Source organism: Diceros bicornis, chromosome 18 (genome assembly GCF_020826845.1).
Source record: "Diceros bicornis minor isolate mBicDic1 chromosome 18, mDicBic1.mat.cur, whole genome shotgun sequence".
Taxonomy (NCBI): Eukaryota; Metazoa; Chordata; class Mammalia; order Perissodactyla; family Rhinocerotidae; genus Diceros; species Diceros bicornis.
In genome coordinates, this window is record NC_080757.1 from 26,443,350 (window position 1) to 26,468,792 (window position 25,443).

At 36.7% G+C, this 25,443-nt stretch overlaps 1 protein-coding gene across 1 annotated transcript in view; it reads right to left on the minus strand.

The window, feature by feature from the left end:
* The window catches only part of APPBP2 (amyloid beta precursor protein binding protein 2), a 60,483-nt gene that overhangs the window by 22,527 nt on the left and 12,513 nt on the right, over nt 1-25,443 (minus strand). The window contains exons 2-4 of the mRNA XM_058560467.1: nt 14,702-14,790; nt 12,286-12,437; nt 8,741-8,864 (exon numbers count right to left, since the gene is read on the minus strand). Of these exons, the coding sequence (XP_058416450.1) occupies nt 8,741-8,864; nt 12,286-12,437; nt 14,702-14,790 (365 nt within the window). The remainder of the gene's footprint in view (nt 1-8,740; nt 8,865-12,285; nt 12,438-14,701; nt 14,791-25,443) is intronic.

Consider the following 25,443-nt stretch of genomic DNA (forward strand, 5'->3'; position numbering starts at 1 on the left):
CACATATGAGTGAAATCATACAGTGTTGGCCTTTCTCTGTCAGACTTACTTCCCTTAGCATAATAACCTCAAGGTCCACCCATGTTGTCACAAATAGCATGATTCTGTCTTTTTTGTGTGTGAAGATGATTAGCCCTGAGATAACATCTGATGCCAATCTTCCTCTTTTTGCTGAGGAAGACTGGCCCTGGGCTAACATCCATGCCCATCTTCCTCTACTCTATACGGGATGGTACCACAGCATGGCTTGACAAGTGGTGCGTCGGTCCACGTCCAGGATCCGAACCTGAGAACTCCGGACCACCAAAGCAGAGCATGCAAACTTAACTGCTAATGCCATCAGGCCAGGCCCACGATTTTATCTTTTTTATGGCTGAGTAGTATTCCATTGTGTGTGTGTGTGTGTGTGTGTGTGTGTGTGTGTGTGTGTGTGTGTGTACATACACACACACATCTTCTTTATCCATTCGTCCGTTGACAGGCACTTGGCTTGCTTCCACATCTTGGCTATTGCGAATAACGCTGCGATGAACACAGGGATGCATAAATCTAGTTCTTGATATATTCTGGATACTAGACCCTTATCTGACATATGATTTGCAAATATTTTCTCCTATTCTATAGGTTATCTTTTCACTTAGATAAGGTCCTTTGATGCATGAAAGTTTTAAATTTTGATGAAGTCCAATTCACATATGAACAGAGTTTTACTTTTTTCTTTCCAATATGGATGCCTTTTCTTTCTTTTTTTTCTCTAATTGCTTTGGCTAGAACTTTCAGGACCATGTTGAACAGTAGTAGTTAAAGCAGGCATCCTTGTCTTGTTCTTGCTCTTAGGGGGAAAGCTTTCAGTCTTTCACCATTGAGTATGATGTTAGCTGTGGGTTTTTTATAAACGTCCTTTATTGTATTGAGAAAGTTCCCTTCCATTCCTAATTTATTGAGTGTTTTTATCACAAAAGGGTATTGGATTTTGTCAAATGTCTTTTGTATCAACTGAGATGATTTTTTTTTCCTTCATTCTATTAATGTGGTGTACTGCATTCACTGATTTTCTTACGTTGAATCACCTTCGCATTTCTGGGATAAATCCCTCTTAGTTGTGGTGTACAATCCTCTTATACGCTATTGGATTTGATTTGTTAGTATTTTGTTGAGAATTTTTGCATCTATACTCACAAGGGATATTAGTTTGTAATTTTCTTTTCTTGTGATGTCTTTTTTCTGGTTTTGGTGTCAGGGTAATACTGGCTTCACAGAATAAGTTAGGAAGTGTTCCTTCCTCTTCCATTTTTTGGAAGACTCTGAGAAGGATTGGTGTTAAATCTTCTTCAAATGTTTGGTAGAATTCACTAGCAAAGCCTTTTGGTCTCAGACTTTTCTTTGTTGGAAGGTTTTTGATCACTGATTCAATCTCTTAACTCGTTATAGGTTTGTTGAGATTTTCTATTTCTTCTTGGGTCAGCTTAGGTAATTTGTGTGTTTCTAGGAATTTGTCCATTTCATCTAAATTATCTAATTTGTTGGCATACACCTGTTCACAGGATTCTCTTATGATTCTATCTCTGGAAGGTCGGTAGAAATATCCCGACTCGTATTTCTGATTTTAGTTATTCGCATCTCCTCTTGTTTTTTTCTTTGACAGTCTGGTGTGGTTTTAATTTTTTTGTGTGTGTGTGAGGAAGATCAGCCCTGAGCTAACATCCATGCTAATCCTCCTCTTTTTGCTGAAGAAGACCGGCTCTGAGCTAACATCTACTGCCAATCCTCCTCTTTTTTTTTTTTCCCCAAAGCCCCAGTAGATAGTTGTATGTCATAGTTGCACATCCTTCTAGCTGCTGTATGTGGGACGCAGCCTCAGCATGGCCGGAGAGGCGGTGCCTCAGTGCGCGCCTGGGATACGAACCCGGGCCGCCAGCAGCGGAGCGCGCGCACTTAACCACTAAGCCACGGGGCCGGCCCTGGTTTGGTTTTAATTTTAAGTGGAGGAACAAAGCATTGTGAGATATAGCAGACACTGTCGGCTCCCTAACCAAAAGCCATTTTCGGCACCTCATGCTTGTTGGCAGAACCCTGATTTTGTTTACCCCATTTCTCACAGGACTCAAAAGTAAATCACAATTAGTTTAAGCTGATCATGGTGTAGAGATCCCATTCTGCCTGCCAGTGATTGATTCAGAGGTCACCAAAGGACCTAGCTTTGGCTAGTGAGACTCAAGGGTAGGTAGGCTGGGTGGTTTCTCAGAAAGATTCCCTGTCATTAAAGATAAAAAATGGTGCTTGGACCCACACATCTATGGACAGCTAATCTTTGACAAAGGAGCCAAGAACATACAATGGAGAAAAGAAAGTCTCTTCAACAAATGGTGTTGGGAAAACTGGACAGCCACATGCAAAAAAATGAAAGTAGACCCTTACCTTACACCATACACAAAAATTAACTCCAAATGGATTAAAGACTTGAATGTAAGACCTGAAACTATGAAACTTCTAGAAGAAAACATAGGCAGTACGCTCTTCGACATCGGTCTTAGCAACATATTTTCAAGCACCATGTCTGACCGGGCAAGAGAAACAACAGAAAAAAAAAACAAATGGGACTACATCAAACTAAGAAGCTTCTGCACAGCAAAGGAAACCATCAACAAAACGAAAAGACAACCTAACAACTGGGAGAAGATATTTGCAAACCATACATCTGATAAGGGCTTAATCTCCAAAATATACAAAGAACTGATGCATCTCAACAACAAAAAAAACTAACAACCCAATTAAAAAATGGGCAAAAGACCTGAACAGACATTTCTCCAAAGAAGATATACAGATGGCCAACAGACACATGAAAAGATGTTCAAAATCATTAACTATCAGGGAAATGCAAATCAAAACTACAATAAGATATCACCTCACGCCCGTCAGAATGGCTATAATTAACAAGACAGGAAACAACATGTGTTGGAGAGGATGTGGAGAGAAGGGAACTCTCATACACTGCTGGTGGGAGTGCAAACTGGTGCAGCCACTATGGAAAACACTATGGAGATGCCTCAAAAAATCAAGGATAGAACTACCATATGATCCAGCTATTCCACTGCTGGATATTTATCCAAAGAACTTGAAAACACCAATTTGTAAAGGTACATGCACCCCTGTGTTCATTGCGGCATTATTCACAATAGCCAAGACTTGGAAGCAACCTAAGTGCCCATCAAGGGACAAACGGATAAAGAAGATGTGGTATATATACACAATGGAATACTACTCAGCCATAAGAAACGATGAAATCCAGCCATTTGTGACAACATGGATGGACATTGAGGGTATTATGCAAAGTGAAATAAGTCAGAGGGAGAAGGTCAAATACCGTATGATTTCCTTCATTAAGTAGTAGATAATAACAACAATAAACAAACACATAGAGACAGAGATTGGATTGGTGGTTACCAGAGGGGAAGGGGGGAGGGAGGAGGGCGAAAGGGATAATTCGGCACATGTGTGTGGTGATGGGTTGTAATTAGTATTTGGGTGGTGAACATGATGTAATCTATGCAGAAATAGAAGTATAATGATGTACACCTGACATTTATACGTTATAAACCAATGTTACTGTAATAAACAAAAAATTAAAAAAAAAATGGTCCTTGGGAAGGGAGTCTTTCTTCTGCTGGACAATGTGGAATCTACACGTAATACCTCAAACTATGGCAGCATTTTTATAACCACTGGGATGCTAGCCAAAGGCAAAACTGGCACACAGAAGACAGAGGAACAGATGGAAAAAAACCTAGCTCCTTGTTAACTTCTTTGAATTCTGAATTAACCTACCGTGGCGGCACTCGACATTATATTGGTTATCTTTTTATTAAATTCTTTGTATTTTTAGGGTGCACTGCTTATGTAGATGGCTGCTATCTTATTTGCTATACATGAGTTTATGACCTTTTTGTGCATTTTATTATCAATATCCTTTTTTATCAACTAATGGTTTTTATCTTGAATTCTGCTTTGCTGTTAATATTAATGTTTGGGGGTGTTTTCTTTTAACAATATATAGTTGGATTTCATCTTTTACCCTCTTGGCAGTTGTTATCTTTAGATAGAGGAATTGAGTCCATTTACACGCATTTTGATGATAGTCATATTTAGTTTTAATCTTTTCATATTATTTTTACTTTATCATTAGTTAGCTATTTTTCATTTATCATACTTAGTTATTTCCTCTATTTTCTCTGCTTTTATCTAGCTTGGACAGGTTTCCAACCATTCTTACCTCTACTCCCACTACCTTAATTTGGAATGTCTATCATACTTTTCCATTATACACGTCATTATATATCCATTCCTAGCATTGATAATACTTTAACACTAAGTAATGACAGCCATTCCTATTCCATTCACCAACATGAGACCTTTATAACACTTTCTTGTACTACTACATTTTCCCAAATGTGTATTTTTAAAACAGGCTATTATATATGCCCAATATAAAGCAACCTGAATATAATAACATACGCCTCCATTTACCATCCAAAAAGTTTTTTGGCCAACTTGAATATACCAAGTTTTAGGGATATATATGATAACGCTTTAAAGTTATAATATTTAAATCATATTTATGTTATGTTATGCATAAATATTTAAATTCTAAATTAAATTTTCAAAAATTGCTTTTCCTTCTTGCAATTTATAAAACCATTTTATCCAAACTATTCACATGTATCTTTAAACATTTATCTTCATCATCATCATAACTACTTTTTGAGTCATCTGTTTTTCAGAGTAAAACATTTTCACTTGTTTGAAATTGAGCACTTTTGAGCATAGTATGATATCACCAGAAATTTCATCCCAAGGCACCAGCAACCATCTGTAAAGCACTAGGACTGCTGGGCTTCTCCATTCCACCTACAGCAAGTAGACATTCACAATCCCCACAACCAAACCACTGACTGCATTCCACTGCAAAGTAATCTTCAAAAAGCCAGTTAATAAAGACATCTAACACAACTATACAGTTATTTAATGACCTCCAGAACAATTCTAAATGTGTTAAATTCCATTACTTTCTTAAAAAGAAAATTCTGCCAGGTGGTCTCCATGAGCTTCCTGACACTGGCACTGGCTGAGTTTTCAGGCTAACATTTCTTTCCCAAATAGTACCTTGTTGTTCAAAATAATAGACCTGAAAGAACATCACATAGCATGAGGGACTTTGTAAGGTAACTCTCTTTACTGAAGGATAATTTTCAGGGAAAAAAAAAAAACTTACCTTACAGTTAATAGTATGTGGTAATGGAGAATTTCTGTTTTATGTTATTTCTAAAATTTCCCTTTCACTTCCAGTTTGAAAAAAAATCCTTACTTAAGACATATTACAAATTCCCAATTTGGTCTTCATTCTCTTTCTACTCCATTTACATGAAACTATATATTACAATATTCACTGCTTACCACTGTTTCTATACCATCCTTGGGATTTGTTATTATTGAACTTTTATTTGGTTAAAGAAATTTTGAGTATTTTCCTCAGATAAAGTATATGGAGGTATACTGGGTCTCTGTATGTTTGAAAATTCTTTATTTTACCCTAAAAGTTGGTGAAGTTTAGTATTTTCTCTCAATAACTGAGATACTGCTATTGTCTTCTAGTTTCTCATTTCTATTTATTCTTGGATTTCATGAAATTCAACTGCCAAGGGTTGGGGTTCTTTTTCAATCTAGATTCAAGTCTTTTTCCCCCAGTGCAGGAAGTTCCTTTTTACTTAAAATTCCAAAAATACACTGATACAATAATTGTGGCATAGTTTTCTATATTTTTTAAATTTGTTTGGCAACAGACACAAGCATAAGCAGAAAAAACAAAGCTATTACATAGAAAATGAGTAAAGGGAAACAGGCAGAGTCTTCAAGGAATACAACAAGGACTGAGAAATGGTACCAGGTTTAACTACAGTGGTACCAGGTTTAACAAGAAGATTCTCTAACTGCTTCTATGCTCTGTAACAAGATGCTCTGTACTGCTTCCATGCTAATCCCAGATTAGAAACTGGTTTTGTGACATTACATTAAAAAATACACTCTTACTCTTGCATCAGGCTCAAAGCCACAGAAATTGGCCAAAGGATTTCATTAGTATCTGTTTTGCAAAAACACTTTTTCTCTAATTCAATTAAAAACATGGTCAATTAATCCCCCACATTTTTCTGCCTTAAAAAAACCTAAATAGGGGCCAACCCGATGGTGCAAGCAGTTAAGTGCGCGTCCTCCGCTGCGTCAGCCTGGGGTTTGCCGGTTCGGATCCTGGGCGCGCACTGATGTACTGTTTGGCAAGCCATGCTGTGGCGGCGTCCCACATAAAGTGGAGGAAGATGGGCATGGATGTTGGCCCAGGGCCAGTCTTCCTCAGCAAAAAAAAAAAAAAAAAAAAAACCTAAAGAACAAAAATTTAGTCTTTTTTTTTAAATAATACTAAGGGGATGATAAGACTATATATCATATATAAGTTATATTAAAAATACCTGTAACAACCAAGAATTTGGCTAGTTTCGTTGTGCAGAAGCAAATTTTACTTTGAAATTTCAAACTCATGAGAACAAAATGTCTAGGTATACACGCAGTAAGCTGGTATTATAAATAGCTTTGTTTCTTGGTCCAGATTATTTTTCTAATTTCATATGTGTCTGTTTTGAAGACAGCCAGGACAGTCACTATATTGACACTGTATTGACCTATCCAACATTCTCCTCCCCTCCTTCCTTAATGTAGACCCATGAGTTCATTCAAGGCAGCAATATGCACAATTAAAAATGTTTTGCTTCCCAGACCACCTTAACATGGGTTGAGGATGTACAGAATGTGTCCCAGTTTCAAAAAGAGGTAAGCAAAGAGACAGGGCTGGGCTTCTGGAAAAGCTATTTTTTTTGACTGAAAGAAAAAGAAAAAGTAGACTCAGTTGGTATGAGCCTTTTGCCCTTCCTCTCCCTGTAACACTTGGAAGCATAATGATGTAAGCTATATGCTAAAGATGACAAAACAGGAAGGAGAGAAGGAGCCTTGGTCCTGTGAGAAAACTAAATCTTTTGGTTATACTGAAGCAAAATTTATATAGGAGCTTAAAATTAGACAGACAGAAGAAATGTCAGTTATATGGGCAACATAAATCTTCTGATTTTGTGAATAAAAAGCAAGCAAATACAAGAAGAAAATGTTTTACCTTTTGGTCAAGACTGCTATAAAGAGGAATCTACAATGATAAGTCATACAAAATGGCTTTTCTGTTCCAAATTAACTAGTTCATATACGCAGAAACATTTAACTAGCCCTCAAATCCCATATGGGATAGTCTAGTCTCCTATTCCTACAAAGATAGAACAGGCAGAAGAGGGGAGGAAAGATGACACAGAGATTATTTTTGTCAGTACTACAAATTATGGGCCCAAATACCAATCCCTTTATAGTTTCTGCACATAAGTATTCCTATAATTTATCGTATACTTCCAAAATATCTGTGGGAAATTATCATAAGCTTTGAAAATATTATTTATAATTAAGTTTACACATTACAAAATTAACTTCAGGATTTGAATGTGTGTCTAACACAGGTAAGCCCTGTATAAAACAGAGTAATGACAACCTCAAAAGACTGAACTCTTTTAGAGAGGTTTACTCAATTTTAGCTTAAATCAACAATGGTTTTATATAGAAGAATCTATATTCTAGCTCTGAAGGGGTCCAGATTTAATTAACTCATCTCTAAGATACCAAGGAAATATGATCCTTTAATCAATAAAAATAGAAGACTATAGGGGCCGGCCCGGTGGCGCAAGCGGTTAAGTGCACGCGCTCCGCTGCGGCAGCCTGGGGTTCGCTGGTTCGGATCCCGGGCGCGCACCAACGCACTGCTTGGCAAGCCATGCTGTGGCGGCGTCCCATATAAAAGTGGAGGAAGATGGGCACAGATGTTAGCCCAGGGCCGTCTTCCTCAGCAAAAAAAGAGGAGGATTGGCGGATGTTAGCACAGGGCTGATCTCCTCACAAAAAAAAAAAAAAAAAAAGACTATAAATTCAGTAAACAGACCAGACTTTAATTAACTTAGGATAAGGAATTTGTTATTTTTTTAACATTATTTTGATTTCCCTTTAGTTTTATAAATAAAATTCTTTTTAAGAAATGTTAAATCAAATTGCAGAAGAGAGAGAACCTATATAAAAATAGCTAAAATTAAATGTTACATGTGCAGAAAAAAATAAGGACGGTAAAAGCAGTTACTTCTAGACTTGTTTGCCTTTAAGTACATCTGTTTAAAAAATGTATTTTTAAAGAAAACAGTAATTTATAAGTAAAATACCATGCATAATTCTAGAAATGTAAACAAAGCAGCAGTAAAAAAATAACACTCAAGAAAAAAGTATATTCCTTTTCCTAGCATCCAGTGCCTACAGTAGTTCCTGGTACATATTAGGCATTCAATAAATATTTGTTGACTGAAAGAATAAACAAGCTCTATGACAAAGCAAAAAGATATATACAGTCTGGCTCACAATACTCAAATCTAAGCTAAGATGTCTACAGCAAGTTAACTTTATTTTGGGGATGACAGACAGGAGGCCAGAGGAGTGAAACTGTGACATATGAATATCTCCTCAGAAGATTATTCAAATGTTGGAGTATGTTTAGAAAAGTAAAAGTATAAAACCAAGTACCATTACAGCATTATTTGTAGGATCTATTCCAACTTACCTCACACAACATTCTACTGCACGAAACCAATGAAGCATCTCATCATGTAGAGTACACAACTGAAGGCAGGACAGAAAAACTTTCTCAGCATCACTGTACCAGCCTGCATCTGAAAGAAAGCCACCTGAAGGACAAGAAAAACCACTAACTTTAGATAATTTAATAAATCACCTGAAAGCTAAAATGACATGCTTATAAAGAATATTAGCTAAAACAAAAAAAAATCTGTAATATTAAAGCCCTGTGTTTAGCCCAAAATGAAGTCTAATTGTGAAATTAAACAAAAAAAAAACAAAAAAACTTTCAAACGAGGGGAATTAGGTCAAAGTTGAGACCTTAAACAAGGAGTCAAGAGTTTTAACCCTTTAAGAATACTCTGTGCCTAAGAGCTGACATTTTCCAGTTAATTAGCCACCATATTCTAAGGATCCTAATATTTTCATTTTGCAGGATAAATATAACTTTTCAATCTCTCCCTACCCAATCCCAAAGAAGATAAACAAATCTGAATAAACTTAATCTTCTTAGTATAGCAGCACATCATAGAGGATACATAGATAAAAAAGACACCGATACTTGCTCACCTCGTTTTTTTAGCAAGAAACTGAATTGCTGTCCTCAACAGTCCTAATGCACAGGACATTTCCTGAGAATATTGTTCATTTTTTTAGAGGCTCTTACCCCTCATATTAGTTTAGTACATTTTTTTTTTTTTTTTTTAAAGATTTTATTTATTTATTTTTTCCCCCCAAAGCCCCAGTAGATAGTTGTATGTCATAGCTGCACATCCTTCTAGTTGCTGTATGTGGGACTCGGCCTCAGGATGGACGGAGAAGTGGTGCCTCAGTGCGCGCCCGGGATCCGAACCCGGGCCACCAGCATCGGAGCGCGAGCACTTAACCACCAAGCCACGGGGCCGGCCCAGTTTAGTACATTTTTAACAGTGTCAACAGTCTTAATAGTGTCAACAGTGTCTGAGCCAAGAAAATACTATATTCTGCTCAGATATATATTTTATGTTTAATTCAAGTTATATGTAATCAAATATTTTAATTGGAGAGAAGTATGCTTTAGAACATTTTAGGGCCCTCACTAAGTGACAGGAAATAATAAGGTTATAATATCCATACTAAGCAACCTCCTTGTCATCATCCCAACATACTGTGTGCTATGATGGTTATTAGGCTACTGTCTCTCAGCTTCAAATCAACCCTTCTAGACTCTGTTTTATTATGATGCTGGGGCTAGGACTTTGTAAACCAGAGAGAAAGAGAGACTGAAAGACTGCAGGAGCACAAGACACATGAGACACTCTTTGCTGTTTGTCAGCAAGGCCCCTGCTGACAGCAATGCCCCAGGATAATGCTTCTTTACTCTGGCAGTGTCAATTTATCCCAGTAAGCCAATTCCAGTTGCAGTTTTCCAACACTTGCAGAACCAGATTCACAGCACCCCATTAGAGACACCAGCACCAATCAGCCAGGTGCCCCTCCTAGAGGTCTAGGTTCTAGACCCATGGGCCCCCTACTCAGAGCTCTGAGGCATCAGGACTCGCCTAGCAGCATCACAGCTCTGTGAGGCACCTCCTCAAACTTCTAAATTTTAATAATTCCAACCTCATCCCCTGGTTCCCCAAGCCCTAAGTGTAGCAGTTGATTCCTGCAGTTGCAGTGTCCATAATATCCCAGTGTTCCATTTTTGTCTTTTCAGTTCTCTAATACCTGTTTAAAAATTCTTTATATTAAATTCTATCTCTACAACATGGATGGATCTTGAAAACATTATGCTAAATGAAACAAGTCAGTCACAAAGACCATATGTTTTATGAGTCCATTTCTATGAAATGTCCAGGATAGGTAAATCTATAGAGACAGAAAGTTGACTGATGGTTGCCTAGAGCTGGAGGGGCTGGAAGGAAATGAAGAGTGACTGCTAATGGGTTTGGGGTTCTTTCTGGGGTGATGACAACATTCTAAAACTTATTGTGGTGATGTTTTCACAACTCTAAACATACTAAAAACCTTTGAACTGTATACTTTAAATGGGTGAACTGTATGGTATGTGAATTATATCTCAATAAAGCTGTTATTTAAAAAATTATCTCCATCACTATATACTTATGGTATGAAGTTTTTTCACTGTTTTGGTAATTTTAGGATCAAGACTGATAATACAACTATGAGTTTGTTACGACTTGGTTCTATCTCCAAGGTATTTCTTCAACCTGGCTCATTACAATGGCTACATTGGTATAAGTGTTTGTGGACATGACAGAGGACCTCAATGAACACTAGCCTTCCTGCCTTTCACCTTCCTTGATACTAAATTTCTCCCACAGATTTTTACACGACCACCTAGGACTAAAGGGATGTCAATCTTAACATTCATCAAGATCACAAACACCACTGTTAGATATTCTTTGGTCAAAACTCTTTGCTGCAATTTATATTCCATGAGACTATCAAAGGATAAATGCCGAGGGTTCTTTTCAGGAAAGAATGTTATGAAGTTCCTCCAGCAAACTGTCTACGACCACTACAAAGAATTATTCTAAGACTGAAGGAAATAACCACGAAAATTTGTTGACAAAGTGTATGAGTGTATGTGCATACGCATAAGAAGAGAGAAAACACGCACGTGCACACATTAATGTGAGAAGTTAAAAATGAAAGGTAGCCTGTGGTGATGGAACAGTCGGTAATGATGGTTACATGCATCTTTACATGAAATCAACTGCACAGAAACACACACACACACAAATGAGTACATGTTAAAATTAAATAAGGTCTGTAGTCTAGCTAACAGGGTTAAATCAGTATCAATTTCCTGGTTTTGATATTATCTGTGAATATACAACCATTTCAAAATAAAAAAATTTTTAAAAAGACAGGTAGCAACAACTGTAATAAATAATTGCCTGAAACATACTTATCTATGTAGATTTGTGAAAAACATATAAAATGTTATCAAATATTAAACAATATTTTTCTGTATGTATAGCATACAAAACCTTCTCAGAATCCTTTTCCATTTATGTTTTCACTATTCTTCAAACATCACCACAAGGAAATAGAGAATTGCCTTCATTTTAGAGATGGAAACATTGAGGCCCCAAAAGGATTAAGTCTCATGTCACACAGCATACAGTAAGCTGGTGCAAGAGGCTGGAGACATGACATGGTAGAGAGACAGGTGGTTTGGAATCATATAGACGGAGGATTCTAAACTTAGCTCCACTTCTAGTTATGTGACTTGAGCAACTTACTTAACTTTTCTGAGTTTGTTTCCTCATTTGTAAAATGCTATTAATGCCATCACATCACTGGAATGCCGTGAGGATTTAGAAAGAAACATTTAAATGCCTAGTATAGTGGTTGGTGCAAAGTTAATGTTCAATAAGTCACACCTAGTTTTTCTGATGTTTTTCTCATAACCTCCTTATGTAGACTTTGGAAATGTCCTGGGAGAATCCTTTATTGTTAGCAGGTTTAATTCTGAGTCATGTCACAGGACAAAACTTAGTCCTCTATTTTACCATTACTTACCTAAAACAAAGCCAACCTGAATGGCTTTTTCCTTTACTGCAGCATCTGATTCTGCTATATAAGAGCACCGTCTACTGAATGAGTAGGCCAAGACTGAAGCAACTTTTACACCATGATCCATCAACGCCTGGAAACAATGATGAAGCAAATGTCTGAAAGAGAAGGAAAACGTTATTTTATAAAGGTAACATATTTTGGCCTTTAAGAAAGTGCTAGCTTGCTTTTTTTAAAAATAACAGTACCATTATTTTCCATGATGGAGTAAGATAAAAAGCCTCTTGCCTTACAAACTATGAGGCCATAATAATTCACTATTTAGCCTAGTATCTTTACTCAGTGGATCCCCGACAGACCCTGTACGTGTAAAGTGACAGCAATGAAGGATAAAACTAACTTTTAACATCAGTTTTAAAAACCAAATTGTCGGGCCGGCCCCGTGGCTTAGCGGTTAAGTGCGCGCGCTCTGCTGCTGGTGGCCCGGGTTCGGATCCCAGGTGCGCACTGACGCACCGCTTCTCTGGCCATGCTGGGGCCGTGTCCCACATACAGCAACTGGAAGGATGTGCAGCTATGACATACAACTATCTACTGGGGCTTTGGGGGAAAATAAATAAATAAATAAAAACCAAATTGTCTTATAATTCAATAATAACTCAATTAAAAAATAGGCAATGGATTTGAATAGAGATTTCTCCAAAGAAAATATACAATAGCTAATAAGCACAAGAAAAGATAATCAACATCACTAGTCATTAGGGAAATGAAAATCAAAATCACAATGAGATACCACTTCACACCTGCTAGGATGGCTATAATAATAATTAAAAAAAAAATGATGGCAAGGATATGGGAAAACTGGAACCTTCATACATTGGTGGTAGGACTGTAAAACAGTGCAGTTGCTGCAGAAAACAGTTTAGAGGTTACTCAAAAAGTTAAACATAGGGTTGTCATATGGATACATCCTAGCTATATATATAAGGGAATTAGAAACATATATCTACACAAAATCTTGCCCAGGAAGGTTCACAGCAGCATATTCACAATAGCCAAAAGGTGGAAACAACCCAAATGTTCATCAACAGATAACTAGATAAATAAAACATATCTATACAATGGAAAATTATCCAGCCATAAAAAGGAAAGAAGTACTGATACAATCAACAACATGAATGAACCTTGAAAATATTATAAGTGAAAGAAGCCAGTCACAAAAAACCATATATTGTATGTTTCCATTTATATGATATGTCTCGAATGGGTAAATCCAGAAACACAAAGTAGATTAATGGTAGGCCAGGGACTGGTGGCAAAGGAAAGAGAGAGTGACTGTTAATGGGTACAGGGTTTCTTTTTGAAGTGATGAAAATGTTCTAGAATTAGACAGTGATAGTTACAAAACCTTGTGAATATACTAAAAGTTACTGAATTGTATAATTTAAACTGGTGAATTTTATGTATGTGAATTCTTTCTCAATAAAAAATTTATTAAAAACAAAACTGTAAATAATGAAGTCACTGCTTTGGATACAGGGAAAAGAAGTCAAGCTACATGATTTTAGTTTCACAAATACAGTAAACACCAAGGGATTTGGACTTGGTGAAAGATAACCTGAGAGATGAAAGAAATATATTCCACTAAATCTTTACAATGGCCATGTTTAGAACTGCAGAGAGAAATTCAAATCCCAGAAAGCTAAACTTTTCTTAAAGATAGTTTTTTAAAGTTTTTCTATAGCCTTCTTTAAGCAAAATGAAGTTTTCATTTACTATTTTTTTTTTACACATTGATTTTAATTAATCAACTAACCAAGAAGTTTCTCTATAGACTTAGTACACAGGCCACATTTCGAAGTTATCCCTGAACAGTGAAATCATGTTAATTATTTTACCACCCTTCTCTAAAATACAAACTCCATGAGGAAGAGATGATGTAGATCTTATTCAATGTCGTACTCCCAGCATCTAGAACAGTACCTGACATTCTAGGCGTTCAACAAGTATTTACTTAATTTGTTGAACAAATGAAACAACTTGGCAATATTCATATCAGAGATTAGCAATATTTTGTAAAACTACTTTCCTAGAAAGGTGGGTTCTAGGAAATAAAAATAGCATTTAAAAGGAAAAAGAAATAGCATTTAAAGCAAATTTGGGGAAGAACGCTAAGGAGAACAGCAAGTACGATCAAAGGCCATGTCATGTACACCTACATGTGGCTCTTCCTACATAACAGTCACATGGGAAAGATGAATTTGGCCTCCCTTTCTTGAACACAAAGAGTAATGGTGGAATTGATGGTTTCACAACAATATGAATGTACTTAACGCCAATGAATTGTACACTTAATAATGGTTACAACGGTAAAATTTAGGTTATGTACAGTTTTACCACAATTTTTAAAAAATGAATTTACCTTTTATCCAAAGCTCTCAATACTTTAGCAAAAACTTCCAATTCACAAAATTCACTGCCCAGTTGACATAAGCGTCCCTGTTGGTAAAGCTGAAATTAAAAAAAAAAGGTAATTAAAAAATTTTAATTTAATTTTAATTTCTACTTTAATCATACTTATGAATATAATTCGATGGACTTAATAGTTGATGAATTTAATGACTACTATCAAAGTGAGTATGATTACATAGCAATATCAGGAAAGATGCTTACGCTAAAACAAATGTAACAGTAAATTAACAAATTTCTACAAGTCATATAAAAACATTTTAATAGTTGTATATAATAGTTAGAAATTAATATCTGTAAAGTAATATCTGGTACATGGTTAAATATTATGAAGTGCTATATAATTATTTCTTTATTAAATAAACATAAAAAGTTATATTCAAGAAACTTTTAAAATTAACTTTTTTCCTTTAAAAAAACTGGATTGTTAATATAAAATTATCAAAATGAGAGCAAAGCTAACGTCCAGAAGCCAGAACTGGTCAATATGCTCCACTTCAGACTACCACAAGATCAGTTCAGTTCTGGACATGACACTTCACAAGCAGACTAACAGCAGATCATGTCTAAAGTATTTTAGGATGGCAGGATTTCTAATCATGTCACAATCATTTATTCATTTTGCCTGACTTTTTAGAACGTCTATTTAAAATAATATTTTAGTAAATGTGTGAAATGTTTATCACAAATGATATATGCACATGGTTAAAAAGAGACAAATACTATTGCCCCTCTTTGCCCTGCCCCAGCTTCAGCAAATGCTTTTGAATTTATATAAGCTTTATAAACACAGTGCCTTAGAAGGCAGGAATTTTGTTATGTTAATTCACTTTATATTATAGGCACTTAACACTTAGCTCAATTGATGACAACATGGGTTTCAGAAAGAGGACAAGACCTAGAGTTCATTCGCCAAATGGGCCAGTTAACTTTGCATAGGGAAAACATACTAAAAACTCAGCAAACTCTTGAGCATAAATCACTATCACAATGGAGGCCAGCTCAAATGAGGTAGATATATTAATGCAAATCAATAATAACCACTGTGAAAAATTCGTAACAACTGCTGGAAGGGAGAGGGGACAGGGACCACCACATGCTCAGGAAGGGGAGGCAGAAATGTTATCTTCACATAATGGCTGGATACTCATATTAACAATAAACCTTCATGGGGCCGGCCCTGTGGCTTAGCAGTTAAGTGCGTGCACTCCACTGCTAGCGGCCTGGGTTCGGATCCCGGGCGCGCGCCGACGCACCGCTTCTCGGGCCATGCTGAGGCCACGTCCGACATACAGCAACTAGAAGGATGTGCAGCTATGACATATAACTATCTACTGGGGCTTTGGGGGAATAAATAAATAAATAAATAAAATTAAAAAACAAAAAAACACAATAAACCTTCATGAGGAAAGATGTGTTATTTCTGAAGATGATTATGTTTTCTGTGTAAAAAAATAAGAACTTTTGGGAATGTATACAGTGAAATTCATTACTATTAATCACTGTCATATTTACTTTGACTATTAACCAGTAGAGAAACTCAGGGGAAATAAAGCTGAGAATTTATGACCAAATCCCTATTTTGAAGCTTAATAATGTGATAAATTTCTAATTTTGGGCAGAAATTCAAACATAATTATAAAAATAAATATATACACATACCCCAAAGAGTATAGGATAAAAAATCTTACCAAAATACCTCATCATTAGCAAACTTAAAGCTTAGAATTTCTTCTTTTTTTTGCTGAGGAATATTCACCCTGAGCTAACATCTGCTGCCAAGCTTCCTCTTTTTTTTTTTGCTTGAGGAAGATTAGCCATGAGCTAACATCTGTGCCAATCTTCCTCTGTTTTTTGTTTGAGGAAGATTAGCCGTGAGCTAACATCTGTGCCAATCTTCCTCTATTTTATATGTGGGTCGCTGCCACAGCATGGCTGATGAGTGGTGTAGGTCCATGACGGGGATCCAAACCTGCAAACCCACGCTGCCAAAGCAGAGCACGCCGAACTTAACCACTACACCACGGGGCCGGCCCCTAGAATTTCTTTTGTAAGACAGAAGAAATGAAAGAAGTCATACAACTTTTTTGCCTGTACTCAACAATCAAATAAAGACAATTAAACTAAATTTTGTATGTTCTACAACTCATAGTATTTCTTTAAAGACTGAAAATTGGTATATCCTACTAAATAGGATTTGAAACTAAAATTTAGGACAGTTGCTACCTTAGTTACAATTGTAAATATATTGTAAATATGCCCTATTAACGAGCACAAGCATTTTTTCACTCAGCAGTTCAATTTTTCTAGCTAAAAATGAGTTCACATTTAAATTCTGGGGAGAGGGTAACGATTTAATTGTTTCAAATCATCCTTTACCAGGTTTATTAAAAAAAAAAAAACACAAATTTATACATTTTTGGATACCGATCCAGAATAAAAATAGCATCTAATCCTTACAGAGATCTTCTATGTGTCAGGCACTTTTCTAAGTGCTTTTCATAAGTAACTCTTCTATCCTTCCACAGATGAGGAAACTGAGGCATACTGTATAAAGTTAACTCACCTGCTTAAAATCCCACAACTAAGAAGTGGCAAAGCAAGAATCTGGCCTCAGGTAGTTTGTCATTACATCCATGTTCTTAATAACTTACACTATACTGCCTCTTGAAGACAATATATCAGGAAGTAAGAAAGAGTATAAAATGGAAAATTAACATTTTTATAGAAATAGTAGAAGTATTAAAGATTAATCCCTTCGTAGATTTTTTTATGGCTGAGTAGTATTCCATTGTATATATATACCACATCTTCTTTATCCATTCATCTGCTGATGGGCACTTGGGTTGCTTCCACATCTGGACTGTTGTGAATAATGCTGCAATGAACACAGGGGTGCATAAATCTCTTTGAATTGTTGACTTCAAGTTCTTTGGATAAATATCCAGTAGCACGATAGCTGGGTCATATGGTACTTCTATTTTTAATTTTTTGAGAAATCTCCATACTGTTTTCCATAGTGGCTGCACCAGTTTTCATTCCCACCAGCAGTGTATGAGGGTTCCCTTTTCTCCACAGCCTCTCTGACATGTGTTATTTTTTGTCTTGGTAATTACAGCCATTCTGACAAGTGTAAGGTGATATCTCATTGTAGTTCTGATTTGCATTTCCCTAATTATTAATGACGTTGAACATCTTTTCATGTGCCTGTTGGCCATCTGTATATCTTCTTTGGAAAAATGTCTGTTGGTATCCTCTGTCCATTTTCTGATAGGGTTGTTTTTCTGTGGTTGAGTTGTATGAGTTCTTTATATACTTTGGAAATTAACCCCTTGTCAGATATATGATTTGCAAATATGTTCTCTCAGATGGTGGGCTGTCTTTCCATTTTGTTCATGGTTTCCTTTGCTTTCCAGGAGCTCTTTAGTCTATTCCCATTTGTTTATTTTTTCTTTTGTTTCCCATGCCTGAGTAGACACGGTATTTGAAAAGACGATGTTAAGACTGATGTCAAAGAGCGTACCACCTATATTTTCTTCTAAGAGTTTTACAGTTTCAGGTCTCACTTTCAAGTCTTTAATCCATTCTAATTTTTGTGTATGGTGTAAGATAATGGTCTACATTCATTCTTTTGCATGTGGCTGTCCAGTTTTCCCAACACCATTTATTGAAGAGACTTTCCTTTCTCCATTGTATGTTCTTGGCTCCTCTGTTGAAGATCAGCTGTCCACAGATGTGTGATTTTATTTCCGGGCTTTCAATTCTGTTCTATTGATATGTGCGTCTGTTTTCGTGCCAGTACCAGGCTGTTTTGACCTTTTTTTTTTTTCTGATGAGGAAGATTCCCTCTGAGCTACCATCTGTTACCAATCTTCCTCTTTGTGCTTGAGGAAGAGTCGCCCTGAGCTAACATCTGTGCCAATCTTCCTCGATTTTGTATCTGGGTTGTCACCACAGCACAGCTTGACGAGTGGTGTAGGGCTGCACCTGGGATCCAAACTGATGAACCCAGGGCTGCTGAAGCGGAACGTGCTGGACTTAACCATTACGCCACGGGGCCAGCCTGAAATATTCTTTTTTTTCGATGAGGAAGAAAAATACCTGTGCCCATCTTCCTCTATTTTATGTGGGATGCCTGCCACAGCATGGTGTGATAAGCGATGCATAGGTCCACACCCGGGATCCAAACCTGCAAACCCCAGGCCACTAAAGCAGAGTGTGCAAACTTAACCACTACACCAGGGGGCCGGCCCACCATGCTGTTTTGATTACTATAACTTTGTAGTATATTTTGAAGTTAGGTTTGTGATGCCTCCAGCTTTGTTCTTTTTTCTCAGGATTGCTTTAGCTATTCGGGGTCTTTTGTTGTTCCATATAAGTTTTAGGATTCTTTGTTCTAGTTCTGTGAAGAATGTCACTGAGATTCTGATTGGGATTGCACTGAATCTGTGAATTGCTTTAGGTAATATGGACATTTTAACTATGTTTATTCTTCCAATCCATGAACATGGAATATCTTTCCATTTCTTTATACCATGATTCTTTGCCGGTTAATTTGTAACTCATCCTAATGGTCTCAACTGATATGTCACTTCATCATAGAGACCTTCCCCTTGACTTTCCAATCTAAATTCTGTTCCCTGTTATACTTTCTCATGACACACTGTATTTTTCCTCCACAGTAGCATCAAGACATGTATGCAGGCATTCACTTAAATGATAATTTGTTAAACATGTCACTCCACTACACTCTACATTCTATGAGGTGACCACTGTCACCATTATATCTGCAATACCAAGCACAGTGCCTAGTATTAGATATACATTCAACATTTTCTGAGTGCATAACCCAAATTGGTAGCAACCTACTTTGGATGGAACTCAGAACCTTAGAAGAAACAAAAAAATTCAAGACTCTCTACTCTGGAGTTTATCATTAGAGAATCAAGTATTTAGTGCTGTTACTCTATCATTATTTATTGAAACTGCCCAAATTCATCTGATGAATTTCATACGAGGGGAAAAAACTTGATTTCATACATAGTTACTTATTGTCTCCCTAACCAGACTGTAAACACCTTAGAGAGAAACATTTACAAAGCAGTCTTATGTCCTATCTCTACAGTACTCTGTATAGAACAGTGGTCAGGCAATGAACTCTGAGAATGCAAACTTAACAAGCTGGAGTGGTGAAGAACATAAAGTGCCAGTACCTATATGGAAAAATAAAGAACAAATTCTAAATAATAGCTGCTTAAATTTATAGACAAAAATAGGTGTTTCCTATTTTAACATCTGATCTTTAGCAAGTACCCTGGCATATTCATCACATAAATCTCCTAGCTTACTCCTAGCTTTATCTTTGTGATTTTCACATCAAAGGCATGAATGTGACAGCTAGGAATATTCCACTTATTATTTGTTTTTATTAACTTAATAAATATCAGGAACATTTGTGTAAGGCACTGAGCTAGGTATGGGGAATATAGCGGTGACTATGGTCATCCCAGGAATACAAAGTCAGTAAGAACTGATCTTTGATCTCAAAAAATTTAGAATCTGTTCATAGCAGAAAAATAAATAATGTGCACAGATTATATAATGGAGGTAGGCAGAGCGTTTTAGAAACACTGACTTCAAGGAAGAATTTCAGCTGAGTTTTGAAGAGGAACGGGAGTAAAGCTCCCGGAAATATGGCACATGGCACTGACACATAGGAAAACCTTCTAGCCCCTTTCCAAACACAGGGACATGCAGGATAAAATATCACAAAACAACTTCAGGATAAATTGCAGAGTTTGAAACCAAGAGCAGAAGCTCTACAGCTGCCAAAAATTAAGACACAAACTCAAAAACAGCTGGAAAGGAAGAAAAAAAGAACAGTTTATACCTCCAAATCGCTATGGGCTAGAGTGCAAAGACCAGAGAGGAGAGAGTCCAAGCAGCAGATCCTTGTAAACAAAGAGACCTGGAGCTGAACTACAGTAGTCCCCCTCATCCACAGGGGATACATTCCAAGACCCCCAGCAGATGCCTGAAACCACGGACAGTACCAAACCCTAGATATACTGTTTCTTCCTATACACACATATCTATGATAAAGTTTAATTCATAAGTTAGGCACAGTAAGAGTTTAACAACAACTACATAATAAAATAGAACAATTATAACAATATACTGCAATAAAAGTTACCACAGATCTTAGCAACCTCAGCATATGACTCTTCTCAAGCCAAGAACTTGCACCTTTTCACTTAAAGGAAGCACTGAAGGCTTCTCTCTGGCATATCAGAATTGCCAGCATCACTACTCTTGTGCTTTGGGGCCATTATTAAGTAAATTAAGGGTTATTTGAACACAAGCACTGAGATACTGCAAGGGTCGATCAGATAACAGAGATTGCTACTAAATGACTAATGGGTGGGTAGTGTATACAGTGTGGATACGCTGGACAAGGGGATGATTCAAGTCCTGGGCTGGACAGAGGGAGAAGGCTCGAGATTTCATCTCGCTACTCCGAGTGGCATGCAATTTAAAACTTAGGAATTGTTTATTTTGGGAATTTTCCATTTAATATTTTCAGACCGCAGTTTATCGAGGGTAACTGAAACTGGAAAGCGAAACTGAGGGTAAGGGAGGACTACCTGTACCTGCCTAAAGTCAGGAGTAAAAAGTCTAGAACATCTCCCATAGCCTTAGCATAAAGTCTGCTGTGAAAAACTGAAACCTCTAGCCTAAGACACATGAGACTATGTAGTCCAAATTCACACTACCTAGATTATTTACAGACCCCAAACCCAGAAACTGGGATTAAAAACTGGCCTGAAACCAGTGAAACCCATGAGGTCCCCACAGAGGCAAAGGCTAAAACACCTAGAAGGAATGATGAAAATGTTTTATACAGTGATGACTGAAACCCAGATTGCAGGAAACTCTGTAGAGTCTACAGGACAAAGGATCCCATTTCTTCAACAAATAAATAGCAAAGATAAAAAAAACAAAGGGACAGGGAACCTACAGATCAAGAGAGAATTAAGAGATATATCAACCAACAGCCAAGGTATAGAACTTACCTGGATCCTGATCCAAACAAGCAAACTGTAAATATATATATATGGCATTTGAAACAACTGCAAATTTGAATGGATATTTAATAACATTAAGGAATTACTGTTCATTTTTCTTAGGTGTTATGATAGCATGGTGACTACTAAAATATTTACAGAAAAAATTATATGTCTAGATTTGCTTCTAAATACTACAGGAAAGGTACGTGGGTGGGAGAAGAGATTCAGCAACAAGACTAACCAAGAATTGGTAACTGTTAAAGCTGGGCGATGGACACATGGAGGTCCATTATTCTATTCTTTTCTTTTTTTTTTAATTTTTATTTATTTATTTATTTTTCCCCCCAAAGCTCCAGTAGATAGTTGTATATCATAGGTGCACATCCTTCTAGTTGCTGTATGTGGGACACGGACTCAGCATGGCGGGAAAAGCGGTCGGTATGTCGGTGCGTGCCCAGGATCCGAACCCAGGCCGCCAGCAGCGGAGTATGCGCACTTAACCGCTAAGCCACGGGGCCGGCCCTATTCTATCTATTTTGTGTTTAATTTTTTCCATAATAAAAGGTTTATAAGAAAGAATGTATCCTTTATCTCTAAACAAATGTATCCTTTACCTCTACAATAAATAAAAGTAGTAATATTTTAACACACATGTGCTATCTTCACTTTTAAGATACATTTATTCTTGTCTAATCTCAAAATCTGAAATGTAGCTCTGAAAAAATTCACATTGGTATAAACTTGATATTCCTTTAATTTGTTCTTATATTGTATATTATATGTAATGTCCTTTATCTGTTGTTTGACTGCATTGTGATCTCAGATTGTAAATTCTTGGATTAAAGCTAATATCACAGCAGTATTTTAACAAAATGCACATGTAATTAAAAGGTAAATGCTTTCTTCTGGAGATAAGCCAAGATTTAAATTTCTAGCTTATTAACATTTTAATTTCTCAGCCATTCTACACTCATTGGTTCTATGTCATGCTTTTAAAAAAATATACAACTGATCAACATGATTATTTGGATCTTGCGGGGCAAAGTGTTTCTTTGCTTATTGGTAAGTAAGCCAAAGGGTTAAGTGGACATGTTCATATTATTAAAAACCACAAGAAATAGATAGTTAACACTCAAATGAGAGGACACCACCTTACTAAAATTTAAATATGCTGTCCACATATGAAGATGTTACTAGACCCACCATCCACTGAACAAAAAATTTAAGAGTTTTTTTTCCCCAACAGTTACGAGAACAAACTTATGTCTAGTACCCAGATTCTCTAACTCTATCCCTAACATGATGGGTCAATGGCATAATTTTCAAGAGAGCATGGTTGTGTTAATGGTGGAAGACACTATCATGATACAAACGGAAGGTGAAAACAAAAATCTAGTTAGAGATCTAACCAACAATGATAACCAGACACAAATAACTCAATACATATCAGCAATCTCTATATTTGGCTAAGAAGTTTCCCAGCTTCTCTTCTTAAAGCTTCACTACCAATCTGTGTTGAAAATTAGAAGTGTATCCATGAGTAGAGAGAGGGTAATATGGTTATAAGAAAACTCATTCTGTATTTTAGATAACCAACTGTAAAACATTTGTTTCCTCTGATTTCAGAAGAATTACATATACATTTTTAGAAAAATTAGAAAATGTAGAAAAGAAATTATATAAAAGAAAAACATTCACTCAATTTTCCTGTCTAGAGAAAATCACCGTCAACATAGTGGCACATTTCTGTTCAGTCGTCTTTTTCTTCTTGATTTGCAGGAGTTATGAGTATGTTCCATACACTTTAATCCTTCATTCTGTAAGTTAACTTTTTTCCATTACACATTTTTATTAATTTTGGTTCCAAAATATGTTTTTTGGGATTCTGATTAAGTTTACCCTGAATATACAGATTTAGAGAGAAATTCTATCTTTAAAACTCCGAATCTTCCAATCTAGGAACAAAATATGTCTCTTCTACATTTATTAAAGACTTTCAGATTTCTGTATACCTCTTTTCTGATTTACTCCATGGCATGTTTTCTGTTATTTTGAGTAAGATATATTCTTTCCTATACTGCATAGAGAAAAATCATTGAATTTTTAATTATAAATGTGTAATAATCCCCTATACTGGATTATCTTATTGCTATAGTTTTTCAGTTGATTGTGCCAGCGTTTTCTTTATTCTAACTGCATTGGCTGGCACTTCAAGAATGCTGAATATGCAGTACAGTTCCAGGACTAAGTCTGAAAGTCTTTTTTTAAAAAAATTTAATGATACTGATAATAGAAGATATCTTATTATAGTCCTGATTTTCATCAGAATGCTTGAAGTGTTTCACCACTAAGTATTTTTGTTTAGTGGTGAATATTATCTTTTGATTAGGTATATGTTTATAATGTCAATCTGTGTGTTTCCTATTAAAGTTTAATAGAAGAGATGTTAAATTTTTATATTATGATGGTTTTCCTATCTTATTAATATGGTGAATTATATTAACAGATTTGCTGATATGCATTAGCTATTATTTTACCCAGAATTTTTGCTTCAAATGAGGTTTTCTAGAGACTTTTGTTGTTTGTTTTTTTTTTGGTGAGGAAGATCAGCCCTGAGCTAACATCCATGCTAATCCTCCTCTTTTTGCTGAGGAAGACCGGCTCTGAGCTAACATCTATTGCCAATCCTCCTCCTTTTCTTTTCCCCCAAAGCCCCAGTAGATAGTTGTACGTCATAGTTGCACATCCTTCTAGTTGCTGTATGTGGGACGCCGCCTCAGGATGGCCGGAGAAGCGGCGCATTGGTGCGCGCCCGGGATCCGAATCCGGCCAGCAGCGGAGCGTGCGCACTTAACTGCTAAGCCACGGGGCCAGCCCCTCTAGAGACTTTCTTTTTATGCTTAGGCTCAGGTATTCGTGTTACGTCGACCTCTTTTATTTTTTATTTTTTTGGTGAGGAAGACTGGCCCTGAGTTAACATCCATCACCAATCTTCCTCTTTTTGCTTGAGGAAGAGAAGCCCCAAGCTAACATCTGTGCCAATCTTCCTCTATTTTGTATGTGGGTTGCTGCAACAGCATGGCTTGATGAGTGGTGTAGGAATACGCCCAGGATCCAAACCTGCGAACCCAGGCTGCCTAAGAGAGGACCAAACTTAACCACTACGCCACCGGGTTGGCTCCGATTTTACTTTTTTTGTTGTTTTGTTTGTTTGGTTTGTTTTTGAGGAAGATTGGCCCTGAGCTAACATCTGTTGCCCATCTTTCTCTCTTTTTTTTTTTTTCTCCCCAGCACATAGTTGTATACCTAGTTGTAGGTCCTTCTAGTTCTTCTTGTAGGTCCTTCTAGTTCTTCTATGTGGGATGCCACCTCAGCATGGCTCAATGAGCAATGAGTAGGTCCACGCCCAGGATCCAAACCGGCGAAGCCCAGGCCACCAAAGCAGAATGGCGAACTTAACCACTAAACCACCAGGCTGGCCCCTACTTTTTTTTTTTTTTAATTGGAAAGAATTAGGTAGGTGTGGAACCAGTTAAATATCAGCAGCATCAACTGTTCTTTGAATACATCCAAGAAAGTGTCCGAAGTTGGCAGGAGTTTTTGTTTGTTTGCTGAGGGAGGAGGCAGA